The 16,269-nt window shown below is 45.7% G+C and overlaps 1 protein-coding gene across 3 annotated transcripts; it reads left to right on the top strand.

The window, feature by feature from the left end:
- Positions 1-1,369: 1,369 nt before the first annotated feature.
- Positions 1,370-15,793, top strand: LOC114181845 (receptor-like protein EIX2). Of its 3 annotated transcripts, none has more exons than XM_028068451.1 (2): positions 1,370-1,892; positions 15,391-15,793. In XM_028068451.1, the coding sequence occupies exons 1-2, from the start codon at positions 1,460-1,462 to the stop codon at positions 15,426-15,428; spliced, it is 471 nt and encodes a 156-aa protein (XP_027924252.1). In that variant the 5' UTR covers positions 1,370-1,459; the 3' UTR covers positions 15,429-15,793. The 3 variants fall into 3 exon arrangements, with proteins under 3 accessions (XP_027924252.1, XP_027924251.1, XP_027924250.1); XM_028068450.1 differs by lacking the exon at positions 15,391-15,793 and adding an exon at positions 15,038-15,176; XM_028068449.1 differs by lacking the exon at positions 15,391-15,793 and adding an exon at positions 12,359-15,176 and having other exon boundaries at positions 1,370-2,165.
- The last annotated feature ends 476 nt before the right edge of the window (positions 15,794-16,269 follow it).

Raw genomic sequence — 16,269 nt, 5'->3', positions numbered from 1 at the left:
TAGCATTATGTATTTGAAGCACTAGGCGTGATTCCAATGGTGCCCGACACAGGTACCATTGGAATCAATATTTTCTTGTCGAATCATGCTCCCTTAAGTTCTTGCTTGTTTTTCGCCACCATACATGTTTTCTATTAACTTATTTAACACACTTAAAAGAGAGATTAAAGTCAAAATAAGCATAAAACAACTAAAACACAAAGCAATACAAAATACACTAAACTTAAGGATATAACAAGATAAAAACTAGAAAAGAGTTGATTTATTCATAACAATAAACACACAAAAAAGGTAAAAATGGACATTATCAGTACGCGATTTGGTTGGCTATGGATAGCCATCACCAAGGTTTGGTTGTTCCTTTGCTTCTGGGTACTTCCTGGTGTGATTCCAAGTCTACAAGTGGGATCAATTATAGTTTTAGTTTGTATTTGATTTTTTCTCTTATATTTTTGTGACTTCAATTAAAGTTACGTACACATTAGAGTCAACCATATACAACTAAATGATTCAACATGATATGATACTAGTGATGTTTGTAAGAGTTTGAGATGTCATCACTTGAGTCCCTATGTCTCTTAAGGAGGTTGAAACAACCGAACATGTCCTTGGAGAGTCCCTATGTCTCTTAAGAAGGTTGAAACGACCGAACATGTTCTTGGAGATTTTGTCCTTTACTTTGATGGTAAAAAATGACTTAAAAATATGATTGAAAAGGCACATGCATCAATATTTTTAACAAATTTATCTTGCTATTATTTCGCAGAGTCTAATGGAAAATGGAACAATTGCCTTATATTCCAAGCATGACTAGGAATGTAGAGGTGTTTCTCTTCTTTCTCTCTAATTTCTTCATGTTTAACCAGAAATCATTTATGAAAATTAATTAAAGGAGAAAAGAAAAGTGGAAGATTGGATAAAGAAAAATATGGAGAGTTATCAATGTTAAAATCGTTTTGGAAGAACCTAAATGGAGAGCGTGATAACTGCCACGAATACGTTTAGTGATATTTATTTTAATATATATTGTTTAAAATTAACAAAAATCATAAAAGTATACGTAAATTTGATTAAAAATATTCTTAGTGAATATTCAAGAGTAGAACCTTCTCCAGATGTACATCGTTGGTAACACAGTTAGTGTAGAGCTTATTAAATAAAATATGAGAAGAAAATTTTGTAATTTTGAATAAATGTGTATACAAATAACATTAAATAATGCATCAGTAATCTTGTTTTTGAATTTAAAATCCGTTCATCTGTCGAATAGTGTAGAAATGGTCCACAAAATGAGTTGATTAGAGAAATATAAAACAGAATAAAGTAAGGAAGCAGAGTGCAGGAGAGTGAGAAAGAAGAACAGGTAATTTAGGAATTGGTGTGTCTATAAATGTAGGAATTGGGAGTGCTAAATTTCACAATCCATATCAATCTAGTTCTATACTATTCAGTGTGTGTGATGATAATGAAGAATTTGAAAGCGATGATGTTGGTGGTGTGTGTGGTGTTGCAGGTTGTTAATGGAGAACACGAAATGAGATGCGTTCCAAAGGAGAGGGAAGCACTCCTTCAATTCAAGGCTGCCATTGACGATCGTTACGGCATGCTCTCTTCTTGGACCACTCCCGACTGTTGCCGGTGGGAGGGGATTCGGTGCAGCAACCTCACCGGCCACATTCTAAGCCTCGATCTTCACGGCGAATATTGGAACTTCCCTCCACGTTATATGAGCGGAGAGATCCACAAGTCACTGATGGAGTTGCCACAATTACAGTATCTCAATCTCAGTTCCAATTATTTTCCACACACTCCCATTCCAGACTTTCTTGCTTCTCTCACAAACTTGAGATATCTTGATCTCTCCTCATCTCAATTTGCCGGAAAAATTCCAAGTGAGTTAGCCTCTCTTTCTCGTTTGAAATATTTGAATCTTTCCTCAAATTATTATTTGGAGGGTTCAATCCCTCATCAACTTGGAAATCTCTCTCAGTTACAGTATCTTGATCTCAGTGGGAATTCTTTTGAGGGATACATACCTTCCCAATTTGGAAACCTTTCAAATTTGCGTAAGCTTTATCTTGGAGGATATGATAGCGCTCTCAAAATTGTCCCCGCTGATCAGTGGCTATCTAATCTTGTTTCTTTAACTCATCTTTCCTTAGAATCTGTTTCGGGGTGTAGGGGCTGAGAGCCTACTATGAGAACCTCTTCAATTAGCACTGTCTCTTCTTTCTCCAGTAACTTCAGCGAAATCCTCTCCTTAGCTCGATCGGTTGGGATGACGATCGGGGTACCTGTCTAAAGTACTCCGATGCTTAAGTTAGATGACGCCGATCGGTGTGTCGATATATCAGTTGTAATAAATGCGTAATTAATTGCCTCACCAACCTACCTTTGGGCCCTATTTATAGCTTTCGACATGGGCCTGTAATTAGAGTTTCTTAATCACGGCCCAATAGCACCTTAATGAAGATTAGTGACCTGTTTAACCGATAATCCTTGGTTTAAGCTATATAACCGCACGACCGATGGTTGCTTGGTTGGGTTGATGGCGTTGTGCCGTTAACAAGCTAACCATGTGTTTGGCCGATCGGCCGTCAAGCGTTTTTACAAAGTCCGTCACTGGTGTCCTACAGATGAACCGATTGGCTCTAAAGGTTAGATGGTCCGTCGCTGCCGTTTTACCGATGGACCGGTGGGCCTTCAAAGGTGAGAAAACCATCGATATCATTCTACCGATGGACCGATGGGCCCTTGAGGTCAGAAGGTCCATCACTGCTGTTTTACCGATGGACCGATGGGCCCTTGAGGTCAGAAGGTCCATCGCTACTGTTTTACCGATGGACCGATGGGCCCTTGAGGTCAGAAGGTCCATCACTGCTGTTTTACCGGTGGACCGATGGGCCCTTGAGGTCAGAAGGTCCATCGCTACTGTTTGCATATTCAACCGTTTGACCGATGGTCTGCAGTTTTCTGATTTTCGATCGACCACTGGTCCTTTAATTTTGTGGCACGGTTGTTCGTTTACCCGTGAGACCGATTGACCGGTGGGGTCAGCAGTGGCCGATTGACCGACTGGGCGTACTGTACACAAGCCCCCCCAGCCTCGAGCGATGTGGAAGAAGCGAAGAGGTTTTACCCAGACCATGGTGCCGACTGACCGCTGGCGTTTCTCAACGGTTACATTGCCTCGTGGATCGTGCCTGTCAGTTACGATTTGAAGCGTCGCGAAGCTGGGACCGTTGATCCGAATGTGATCGTAGGGCCTTGGAGCTGCCACGTGTCACATGGTCCCCCCTATAAATAGGTTTGTGTGACTGCCGTTATTTTCACGCTTTCCTTTCTCTTTCTAGCCGAGCCACCGATCGTTTTTCTCTCTCTGCAGGTAAAAAATGTCTTCAAGCGCATCGGGTTCAGATGATCCGTCGGGTGGAGCGGTCGGGTGGTCTGGGGACGCCGGGTCGATTTCCGCTTTGTTCGAGTCGTCTGAGTCGGGAACTTCGCTCGGGGGAGTGTCGAGCGGCACGGATTCGCCAATACTTCTAAGCGGCAGCTCTGATGCCGAGCAACTGATCGAGGAGGTGGCGGAGCAGGCTGCGGCTTCTGATGAAAGTGGGGACCTCGTCGGGATCGACGTAAACGACCAGGGGGACGACGTCAATCTGCCGGAAATATCGGGTTACGATTGGGCCCCTTATGAGCCGCGCACGCTTGTAACAAGGTTTCGTTGGGGGAACGACCTAGGGGATCTAGTCGAGCGGACCAGAATTTTTAGCGAGGAGGTGGAGGAGCGGCAACTTCGGGTCAAAATCTGCGCTGGCAATGAGAGAGTGTGCCACGGGAAGGGAGAGGCGAAGCTAGACTTCTTCTACGTGTACGCCTGTCTCTTCCAAGATCTACGCTTGAGCGTTCCATTTGCCGATTGGCAGATGGCCGTCCTGCGCCAGATTCAGTGTGCGCCGACGCAAATTCACCCGAACGCCTGGGCGTCCATGCAGGCATTTGACGTTCTTTGTCGGGCGGCCGGTCTCACACCCACCATGCCTTTGTTCCTCCATTTCTATAAGACTCGGCCGACGGCGTCCAAGGGTTGGGTCTCGTTCTTGGGGGCGAACAAGAGCCTCCTTACTCTCTACCTTGCGTCGTACAAAGGTTTTAAGATCGGGTTCTTTAAGGTAGCGATTACTACCAAGGGAAGGAAGCATTTCTTCGATGAGCAGGATCGTCCTAAATTTCCTCTCTACTGGACGGCGTTCCCTCCTTCCACCGATGCCTGGGCTGAAGATCTGATGACTCCGGCCGAGCGGGCTGACCTGGCCGTCCTTAAGACCCTGCCCGACAAGATCCACCCGCGGCCGCTGATCCAATGCATCCGCTCCCCCGACCTATCGGGGGCGGTCTATGGTTAGTTGTTCTGATATTGCCGATCGTCAATTTTGGTCGCAGTTTAACTTAATTGTTTTGTCGTTTTGCAGATATCATGGCTCGAACGCCCGCTGCCAACGCTGAGTTCGCTGCTCGTGCTAAGGCTCGACGTCGGGGGAGAGATACCGCCGAGGAGGTGGTTCCACTCTCAACCGTTCCAGCTGCCCCTCCGGTCGGTGAGGGTGCTCCCGCCTCCGCTCCCGCCGGGACTTCTGGTGCGGTCTCACGGCCTCGCTTGGTTATGAAGCGACCAAGTTCTGGTGCTGCTGCCGCTGCTGCGGGGGACAAAGGCAAGAAGTCCAGAAGAGAAGACCCTCCGGTCGTCCCCCCGTTCAAGAAACAAAAGCACGGAGAATCGTTGTCGTTGGCCGACACTTTCCTCGGTGGCGGTGCTCACCTTGACAAAGAGGTCATCCTCCAATTGGGACCTCGAGTGACTGAAGCTTTGAAGGACGTAACCGAGGAAGACGCCCTTCGGACCGCTGGGGAACTCACCCTCAGGTTAGCTGCGCTATACACCAAGTTTCCCCGTCCCGAGCGGAGCAGGATTGAGGACTTGGAGAAGGAGCTAGCAGCGGCAAAGACCGAGCTCTCAGAGGTGAAAGCGTTTGCTGCTGATCTGAAGGCCCAGTTCGATCGGCTTAACGGCATCAAGGCTGAGCATGCTAAATGTGCTGGGCTGTTAAAGGCTGCGGACGATCGGGCCAAAGCGGAGCAAGCTAAGGCAGGTGAGGCTGCTGAAGAATTGCGCAAGCTCCAACGGCGCTTCGACGATCTATCTCTGGAGCACCTGGGCGCCGTCGGTTCAGCTTCAGACATGCAGAAGAAGGTCAAGGAGTTAGAGGAGGAGCTGGAGGTGGCCGATGAGCAAGTTTTTGCTCAGTATGAGTTGGGCTTCCAGAGGGCCGTCGACCTGGCGGTCTTCTATTACAACTGCTCTCCCGATCGGTTCGATGTGCATATGGGAGTAGTGGACGGGAAGGTGGAGAGGGTCTTCGACCGGTTGGACGAGGTCAACGATCCACCCGCATAAGATTTTTTCTTTTTTGTTTTAACTTGTACATTTTGATATAACCGATCGAATCCGATCGACCATCCGGTGGATCGCGTTCGCTCGGTTATTAGGTTATTTTTTGACAAACATTGGTGTAAATTTTAGCTCTGTATTTATTTCATCCGCTGAATTTTTCATGCTTTCATACGTTTATTCTACTTTGCGATGGCGACCGGCCTTGCTTCGTTGTTACTTGTCTTTGTCGGCGATCGGCCACATTTTTATTGTCTCTTAGCGTTGGCGATCGGCCGTGCAATTGTTTAACTTGTTAGTTTACCTTGGTTGCGTTTAATATTGAGCTGCCCGGACGATCGGTATGCGAACGTTATATTTGTGTTCAATTCATTTTTGAGATCGTTGGTGTTGTACCCCGATCGATCAGGACAGCTCGTGTCACTTGTTTACCCGTGGGGTAATTAGATCGCTTGGATCGGTGCTGACAGAGTGGGACTTCCTCTTGGAAGTCCCTGACTCGATCGGTCAGGCTTTGCTTGGGTCCCGTAGGGAGCCCCGTCGGTCAGATTGTTAGATAGAGTTGCATGAAACGCTCATTTTATTCATGATTAACTGTAATACATCTTGAGGTGTGACGCGTTCCACGTGTTGGGTATTTCTTTCCCGCTCAAGTGCTCCAGCCGATAGGCTCCGTTCTGCAGGCTCTCGGTCACGCGGAACGGACCCTCCCAATTTGGTGCTAGCTTTCCCTGTGTCGACTTCTTTCGTGCGTCGTTGGTTTTTCTCCAAACTAAGTCTCCTTTGACAAAACTTCTTGGTTTGACCTTCGCGTTGTACCTTCTTGCCACCATTCTCCTGCACGCTTCTGCTCGCACGGCTGCTCGCTCCCTTCGCTCGGTCGTCCAGTCCAATTCCTCGCGCAGTCGTCCACAATTGACCTCAAGATCTTGCATCTCCCGCCGAAGGGTCGGCTCTCCTACTTCGACTGGTAGCATGGCGTCGGTCCCATATGTTAGGTTGAAGGGAGATTCCCCGGTCGTCCCGTGCGGCGTGCAACGATAGGCCCAAAGGACTTGCGGCAGCTCGTCAACCCATGCTCCTTTGGCTTCTCCCAACCTTTTCTTTAATTCTGCCACTATGACTTTGTTCATGGCCTCAGCCTGGCCGTTGGTTTGGGGATGCTCGACCGAGCTAGTAACGTGTCTTATCCCTACCTGCTTATAGAAATCTCCTAGTTTCTTGTCGATAAACTGACGGCCGTTGTCAGTGATGATCGTGTGAGGAAGGCCGAAGCGGCATATGATGTTGCGCCAGACGAAGGAGTGGACTTGCCGAGCGGTGATATTAGCCAAAGCCTCTGCTTCGACCCACTTAGTGAAGTAGTCGACGGCTACGAGTATGAATTTCTTCTGCGCTCGGCCGATTGGAAAAGGTCCGACGATGTCCATGCCCCATTGAGCGAACGGCCACGGAGCTGTCAAACTATGCAACTCGGTCGGAGCCCTCTTCACATCGTTTCCATGGGCTTGACATCCTGCGCATTTGCGTATCATGGCTTCGCAATCCTCTTCCATGGTCGGCCAAAAATATCCCGCTCGGAGTATCCTTGCTTTCATCGTCCGCCGACCGGTGTGCATTCCGCATATGCCGTTATGGACCTCGTTCATGACGTATGCTGCTTCGTCTGCGGATAGACACTTGAGGAGTGGCGCCGCGAAACCTCTCTTGTATAGATCTTCTCCTATGATTACGAAACGGAGTGCCCTCCTTCTTTCCGTCGGTCTGACCTCTTCTCCAGCCTCGCACCTCCTTAAGAGTTCTCGCATCTCGGTAGTCCAGTCAGCCGATCGTTCTGTTGCAGCGCATTCTCCCACCGAAGGTCTCATCAGGGTTTGCCTGATAATTGTCTTTAATTGACCCTTCTCCTTTCCTTCCGCTAACTTGGATAACCTATCGGCTCTGGTGTTCTCCGCTCGGGGAATGTGATGGATGGTCACTTCTTCAAATTCTTTCATGACCTCGACAGCCTTGTGGTAGTATTGAAGCAGCAAATCATCCTTAACTTGATATTCTCCTTGCACCTGCCCGACGACGAGCTTTGAGTCGGTGTTACATTTCAACTTCGTCGCGCCCAAGTCTTTTGCCAGTCTTAACCCGGCGATCAGCGCTTCATACTCTGCCTGGTTATTTGAGGCTTTAAACTGGAACTGCAAGGAGTGTTCCACCATGAAGCCGTTCGGTCCTTCAATGACGATTCCCGCTCCAGCACTTCGTTTGTCCGACGATCCGTCAACGAAGAGGGTCCACGTTTGATTGGACGAGGAGGTCGGTCCGTGGAGTTCGGCTGCAAAGTCGGCCAAATGTTGCCCTTTGACCGATCCTCTAGGTTCGTACTTAAGACCGAACTCAGACAGCTCAACCGACCAAGCGATCATCCTACCAGCCAAGTCGGGCTTTCGGAGTATCTTGGCTATAGGGTGATCGGTTCGGACGACCACCTGATGACTCTGGAAGTACTGGCGTAACCGTCGCGAGGCTGTTAACAATGCCAAAGCTATCTTTTCTATCAACTGGTATCTCGTTTCTGCGCTTTGTAGAACTCGGCTGATGAAATAAATAGGCCGCTGCTCCGGAGCTTCTTGTACCAAGGCTGCGCTGATCGTGTCGTCCGATACCGACAGATATAACTGCAGGGGCAGCCCTTCAACCGGTCGGGTCATGATTGGGGGAGTGCTGATCATCTCCTTTATTTGCTGAAAAGCCGCCTCGCACTGGTCATCCCACTTCTCTGCAGTTTGCTTCTTCATGATCTTCAGGATCGGCTTCACCTTCTCTGTCAGCTTGGGCAGAAAACGCGCCAGAGAAGTCAGCCGTCCCATCAAACGTTGAACCTCCTTCAGGTTCTTAGGGCTCCTCATCTCCACAATGGCAGCGCACTTGTCCGGATTCGCCTCTATACCTCGGGCGGTCAGCATGAAACCCAGAAATTTCCCTGCCGGCACGCCAAAGACACATTTCTCGGGATTGAGACGCATGTTATATTTACGTACCTGGCGGAAGACCTCGCCGAGGTCACGTGCATGGTCCTCGGCCGTCTGCGACTTCACGACCATATCATCCACATAAACCTCCATTGACCGACCGATCTGCCCTCGGAAGACCCGGTCCATCAACCTCTGATAGGTAGCCCCCGCGTTCTTCAGACCGAATGGCATAACCTCATAGCAGAAGTTTGCCCGGTCTGTGATGAATGCCGTTTTCGATCGGTCCGGACCATACATAGGGATTTGGTTATACCCCGAGTAGGCGTCCAGAAAGCTGAGGAAGTTGTGCCCCGAGGCCCCGTCTACCAACCGATCGATGCTAGGCATGGGATACGCGTCCTTGGGGCAAGCTTTGTTCAGATCAGTGAAGTCAGTGCACATCCTCCACTTCCCGCTCGACTTTTTCACCATGACCACGTTGGCCAGCCATGTCGTGTACTTGATTTCGCTGATAAAGCCAGCTCCTTCAAGTTTTCTCACCTCCTCCTCGACCGCCTTCCGCCTTTCTTCTCCCATCTTTCTTTTCTTTTGAGCGACCGGTCGTGCTTCCCGGAAGATGGCTAGCTTGTGGGACATCACGTCCGGGTGGACGCCCGGCATATCGGCGCTCGACCACGCGAACAGATCCTTGTTCTCCAAGATCACAGTGCCGATGAGCTCTTCCTCTTCCGCACTCAGGGCTCCCCCTATCTTCGTGAGTTGTCCAGGCTGGCTGCCGATGGGGATCTCCTTGGTCTCTCCTTCCGGCTGCAGCCGATCCTCTGTGTTCGTTCGGGGATCCAGGTCCGTCAACGCCACCTCCGATCGATGTTGTTTACGCGGTCGGCTGTGAGGCCTGATCCTCAATCCAGCAGCGTAGCATTGTCTGGCGACCTGTTGATCTGCATGCACCGTGCATATAGTTCCCTTGTCCGACGGGAATTTCATGGCTAGGTGAAGGGTAGACACAATCGCTCCGAAAGCGTTCAAACAGGGTCTCCCTAGCAACACATTGTAGGAGGTGTTAGCTTCAACTAACAGGAATCTAACTCTTACCTCCCGACCGTCCTTCCGTGAGCCGATCCTGGTGCGGAGATCCACGTATCCTCTCGTGTCCACCCGTTCGCCTGAGAAGCCGACTATCTGCTCGTTGTATGGCACGATCAGGTCCTCGGAGAGGTTCATCCTCTGGAAAGTCTTCCAGTATAAGATGTTGACAGAGCTTCCCTGATCGATCAACACCTTCCCGATCCCGTACTCGGCTACCTCTATCGAGATGACCATCGGGTCGTCGTGATCGGGATCGGGCGCCTTGAAGTCGTCGTTCGTGAAAGTGATGGGAGGCATCGACCGGATCTTCTTCTCAATCAGATGGACCGACTTCAACGCCCGAACGTGCCTCTTTCGGGCTGCGGAGCTTGACCCTCCTCCGGCGAAGCCACCAGAGATGGTGTTGATATAACCCCTCAAGGGTCTTTCCTGGCTGTGACTGCGGCTCCTCCTCGGGCTCCGATGTGATCGGGACGGTGCTCTCCTATGTTTCTCGCGCTCGGGCTCCCTTCTCTTCTCCGATCGGGTTGGGGGATTTCTTCTTCTCGGGCTTCGGTTCATCACTGGACTCCGCTGAGGGCGATCTTGCCGGATGTATTTCTTTAAGTGTCCCTGTCGAATGAGCTCTTCTATTTTGTCGCGGAGCGTGTGGCACTCCTCTGTAGTATGCCCGATGGTCCGATGATACTGGCAATGTTTGCTCCCGTCGGCATCGGGTGGTGGAGGTTTCTTCCTGATCGCTGGTAGCGAATCAGCGCTGAAGGCTTCCTGTAGTATTCTGGCTCGGGGGACCGCCAGAGGGGTATAAGTTGTGAACTTTGGCGGCTTCCGCTCGGTGGGTCGAGCTGCAGGTTTGCTCGGTCTAGGGACAACCGGCTTAGGGAGCGCAGCATCCTCCTTCTCCCTCTTCTTTACCCTAAACTCTTGCATGTCTTCCATCTGTATAAACTTAGCTGCGCGTTCCCTCATCTCCTCCATCGTCTGCGGCCTCTTACGGCTTATCTTGTCCGCAAAAACCCCTGGCTGGAGTCCGTAAGAGAAGTGGTGCCGCGCGATCTCGTCACTGAGACCTTTTATCTTGACCGACATACGATTATACCGATCGAGGTAGCTCCTCAGCGATTCCCCGTCTTCCTGTCGGATGTTGACCAGATTGTCGACCGTCAGAATGGCCGGTTTCAGGGGCGCGAATTGTGTGCTGAACCTCGTTTTCAGAGAAGCGAACGAGTCGATGCAGCCGGTCGGTAATTCAGAGAACCACTCCAAGGCCTCCCCGGTCAGCGATGTTGAGAAGACTCGGCACCAGATGGGGTCGCTGACAGCATGAAACATCATCTGATGCATGAAAACCCGCATGTGGTTGTCCGGATCGGTCGTGCCGTCGTACTTGTCAAAGGTCGGCATTTTCCATTTCTCCGGCAGCGGCGTTTCTAAGATATACGAGGTGAAGGGGGAGGACCCCGACACGGGTATCGGCTGTCGTGACGGGCGACCCCCGTTGTTCGCTCCTGAACTCTCCGCCACCGTGTGTGATGGATTTCCTCTTGAGCCTTGCGTCCTTTCAACCCGAGCTGGTTGTGATTGCTCATTCCCCGTGGGTGGGGGTCGGCTCTCCACCCGCTCGGCCTCCCGATGCGGCTGTACTCGACTTAGCCTGTTTGGGTCGGGTACGGTCGGCGTCGAAGGGACTCCGTCCTCCTTCCGCCTTAAGATGGCGTTCTCCTCTCGTAAAATCTGCACCTGTGCTTCATAGTTCCTCTGCATCTCGTCCATCCTTTGCTGCATCAACCGTATCATCTCCCTAGTATCCGCTTGGTCATCCGCTAATCTCCCTCCGTCCATGTTGCTGTTCCGGTTCCTCGTGGTCACCATGTGGGTATGTTCTTCAAAGAGACTGCTCGGCCCCACGGTGGGCGCCAAAATGTTTCGGGGTGTAGGGGCTGAGAGCCTACTATGAGAACCTCTTCAATTAGCACTGTCTCTTCTTTCTCCAGTAACTTCAGCGAAATCCTCTCCTTAGCTCGATCGGTTGGGATGACGATCGGGGTACCTGTCTAAAGTACTCCGATGCTTAAGTTAGATGACGCCGATCGGTGTGTCGATATATCAGTTGTAATAAATGCGTAATTAATTGCCTCACCAACCTACCTTTGGGCCCTATTTATAGCTTTCGACATGGGCCTGTAATTAGAGTTTCTTAATCACGGCCCAATAGCACCTTAATGAAGATTAGTGACCTGTTTAACCGATAATCCTTGGTTTAAGCTATATAACCGCACGACCGATGGTTGCTTGGTTGGGTTGATGGCGTTGTGCCGTTAACAAGCTAACCATGTGTTTGGCCGATCGGCCGTCAAGCGTTTTTACAAAGTCCGTCACTGGTGTCCTACAGATGAACCGATTGGCTCTAAAGGTTAGATGGTCCGTCGCTGCCGTTTTACCGATGGACCGGTGGGCCTTCAAAGGTGAGAAAACCATCGATATCATTCTACCGATGGACCGATGGGCCCTTGAGGTCAGAAGGTCCATCACTGCTGTTTTACCGATGGACCGATGGGCCCTTGAGGTCAGAAGGTCCATCGCTACTGTTTTACCGATGGACCGATGGGCCCTTGAGGTCAGAAGGTCCATCACTGCTGTTTTACCGGTGGACCGATGGGTCCTTGAGGTCAGAAGGTCCATCGCTACTGTTTGCATATTCAACCGTTTGACCGATGGTCTGCAATTTTCTGATTTTCGATCGACCGCTGGTCCTTTAATTTTGTGGCACGGTTGTTCGTTTACCCGTGAGACCGATTGACCGGTGGGGTCAGCAGTGGCCGATTGACCGACTGGGCGTACTGTACAGAATCCATATATAATTTGGACAGTTCTCCTAGCTCGCTTCGAATGATCGCTAAGTTACCAAAACTAAGAGAACTGATTTTAATTAACTGTGGTCTTTCCGATCATTTTCTCATCTCATTCAACCCTTCCAACTTCAACTTTTCTATTTCCCTCTCTGTCCTTCATCTTTCTCAAAACTCTTTCACAGAACCGATGATATTCCACTGGGTGTCAAACACTACTTCTAATCTTGTTGAGCTTGACCTTAGTTCGAACCTCTTGGAGGGTTCCTACATATCGTTTTGGTTTCGCCATGACTTCGCTTGAACACCTTGATCTCTCCTATAATGTATTGAAGGGTGAAGATTTGAAATCGTTCATGAATATATGCACCCTACATTCTTTAGACATGTCTGGAAACAATATAACCGAAGACCTTTCGTTAGTTCTTCGTGATTTGTCCAATGGTTGTGCTAAATACTCGCTACAAGAGTTGAATTTGGCAGTTAATCAGATCACAGGCTCTGTATATGACCTTTCAGCATTCTCATCTTTAAAAACATTAGATCTTTCTAGAAATCAATTGAGTGGGAAGATACCTGAAGGCATCAGATTGCCATCTCAGTTGCAACAATTGTCAATTGAGGCTAACTCTTTAGAAGGAGGTGTTCGAAATCGTTTAGAAGCACATGTACTTTGGAATCATTGGATTTGTCTCATAATAAGTTGAGTGAAGATTTGACAGTCATATTTAATCATTTGTCTGGATGTTCTAGATATTCATTGAGAGAATTATATCTCCGTCAAAATAAATTCAATGGCACGCTGCCTGATTTCTCAATGTTTTCAAAGTTGGAAATGTTGGATCTATCACATAATCAATTAAAGGATGGAGTTCCAAAATTACTTCACAATGCTACTATTTTGCATACATTGGACCTATCAAATAACAGTCTAAGTGAAAAGCTTCCAACAATAATCCATCACTTATCTGGATATGTTGGATACTCATTACAACATTTAGATCTCAGCATGAATCAAATAAGTGGCACTTTACCCAATACCCTCTCATTGTTCCCATCATTAAAAATATTATACCTTCAAAATAACAAGCTAAATGGGACAATTTCTAAAGATCTTCGATTTCCAACTAATCTTCAGGAGCTACATTTGATGTCAAACTCTTTAAAAGGTGTGATAACTGACTCTCATTTTTATAATATGTCAAAGTTACAGACGTTGAAGTTATCAGATAACTCACTAGCTTTAGAAGTTAGTCAAGATTGGCATCCACCTTTTCAACTGTATACTATTGAATTGAGATCTTGCAAGTTAGGTCCATCGTTTCCCAAATGGTTACAAACACAAAACCTATTTAACACTCTTGACATTTCAAATAGTGGAATATCAGATATTGTTCCAAAATGGTTCTGGACTAAATTAGCATTACAAGAATGGATTAGAGTCAATATTTCATGCAATAATTTACAAGGTATGATTCCAAATTTTCCACTAGAGAATCATTATTATTTCCTTAGTCTTGCATCAAATCAATTTGGAGGTCCTGTTTCACCATTTTTACTAGGCTCGTCGAATCTTAACCTATCTAACAATAAATTCACAGATTCTCTTTGGTTCTTATGTTCTGATGATGTAGGTGAAACTTTATACCAGTTAGACCTTTCAAATAATAAGTTTTCTGGAGAAATTCCAAATTGTTGGACCCATTTGAAGTCATTGGCTTATTTAGATATGAGTCATAATAAATTTGTAGGAAAGATTCCTACTTCAATGGGATCACTCCTTGAAATTCAAGTATTGTTATTGAGAAACAATAACTTAACTGGTGAGATCCCTTCCTCCTTGAAGAATTGCACAAAGTTAGTAATGTTAGATGTGACAAAAAATAGATTAGTAGGATCTATCCCAACTTGGATTGGAAGCAAATTATCAGAGTTGCAATTTTTACTCATAGGAAGCAATCACTTCTATGGAAGTTTTCCATTGCAAATTTGTTATCTAAAAAGCATCCAACTCTTGGATTTCTCACTAAACAACCTATTTGGACAAATTCCTAGATGCATAAAAAACTTCTCTTCAATAGCTCAAATGACTTATTTGAGAGATTATCAAGGCCTTTGGTATTCTGTACACAATAGTTATTCCAGAGGTATCCAATCATTCAATTTGAATGCATTCTTGATGTGGAAAGGTTTCGAGCAAGTGTTTACAAATGGTGGATTATCACTTTTAAAAAGCATTGATCTCTCCAACAATCAATTTTCAGGCGAAATTCCAAAAGAAATTGAGGATTTATTTGATTTGATTTCACTAAATTTATCAAGAAATAATTTGATAGGGGGAATTCCTTCAGATATCGGAAAGTTAGCATCACTGGAATTTCTTGATTTGTCAAGAAACCAACTTGTTGGATTAATTCCATCGAGTCTTGCTCAAATTGATCGACTGAGTGCATTGGATTTGTCACACAATCATTTATCTGGAAAAATTTCAACTGGCACACAATTACAGAGTTTTGATGCATCAAAATATGAAGATAATGCTAATCTTTGTGGATCACCATTAAAGAAATTGTGTATTGATAAAGTGTCAACACAAGAACCATTTGTTAAACTTCAAGGGGGTGACAATTTGGTTTTCAATTATGAATTTTATATAAGTATGACAATTGGATTTGCAATAGGCTTTTGGGGAATATTTGGCTCAATCTTAATGATACCTTCTTGGAGACATGCATATTTCAAGTTCTTGAGTAATTTAGGAGACACTCTTTATGTTATGACAGTAAAGAAAAGTTTCAAGCACTGATAGAGAACATAACAGGTAATATTATTTAAATTTTTTTTGCATGTACTTGATTTTCCTTTATATTATAATAATAATAATAAACTGTAATAATACAATGAATATTTAAAATATTTTTATGATAAGTTTAGGACTTGTCTAATTTTATTAAAAATATTAATAATTTTCTGCTTTTTTTATCATTTTTTTCCTATTTTTGGCTAAGTTTAGGACTTGCCTAATTTTTGGCAGGGGAAATCTGGATTATGATTGTGAGGTGGTGCATGTAGAAAAATATATTTGTTGTTGAAGATTGAAAGGGTTGTGAGGGTAGTATGTTGTAAGGAAATCAAAGAACAGAGCAGAAAAAAGTGAGGAAGGTTTCTACATATTTATTTTCTTTTAAAAAAAATAAGTTTCTTATAGTGTATTTTTATTTTGTAATGGGTTGTTAAACTCCTTTGGACATGAGGGAGCCAATTGTGAGTGTGATGTTCATTTTTCTTTTTCTAAGCATTTTGTTCATAGCTTAGTTTTTAAATGTAAACTTCATGTTTCTTCTAAAGTTGTTAATCATAAAATGATTTGGTTAATCTTGAGAACATTGGAAAAGGTCATGTTTGATAATTACTTATTGATTTTTGAGTCATGTTCTGAATAGTTTGAGTGTGATGGATTTGTTCCTTTCTACCTTAATCTCTTGTTTGTAATTAAGAGGGTTCATATCTTAACTAATTTAATGTGAATTATTTCAGAAATTTTTTTACCTCAAATAGAGTAAAGTGGTTTGAATTACATGAAAGTGAAAGTTAGATTATAAGTTGAAAAATTTATAAAAACTCCTTGAATTTATTTTATCATTTGTTAAATAATCAACATCAACTATTAAATTTCTTCATAATTCAGTTTAGTGTTAAATTTATATTTCAAATTTTAATTTCATAAAGTCATCTGCAATTTTAAATAGCATTCGACTGAGGTGTCACATTTTCTCCTCAGTAAATAAAATTTTATTGTAATCGCAATTTATTCGTCATCTCCTCACTAAAGTTTATAATTTGATAAACTAACAAAATTACTAACTTTACATGTTAAATTGTTTAATTAAAACTTAATATCTATGTATTTTTA

This window comes from Vigna unguiculata, chromosome 4 (genome assembly GCF_004118075.2).
Source record: "Vigna unguiculata cultivar IT97K-499-35 chromosome 4, ASM411807v1, whole genome shotgun sequence".
Lineage (NCBI taxonomy): Eukaryota > Viridiplantae > Streptophyta > Magnoliopsida > Fabales > Fabaceae > Vigna > Vigna unguiculata.
The sequence above is the reverse complement of the archived record's forward strand: the minus strand, read 5'-3'. Positions and strand labels throughout refer to the sequence as shown.

Excerpts from the sequence above, each read along its gene's own strand:
- LOC114181845 (XM_028068449.1), top strand. The coding sequence starts at position 1,460 with ATGATAATGAAGAATTTGAAAGCGATGATGTTGGTGGTGTGTGTGGTG. Across the intron at positions 2,166-12,358 it reads AACTCATCTTTCCTTAGAAT|CCATATATAATTTGGACAGT; the intron begins CTGTTTCGGGGT and ends ACTGTACAGAAT.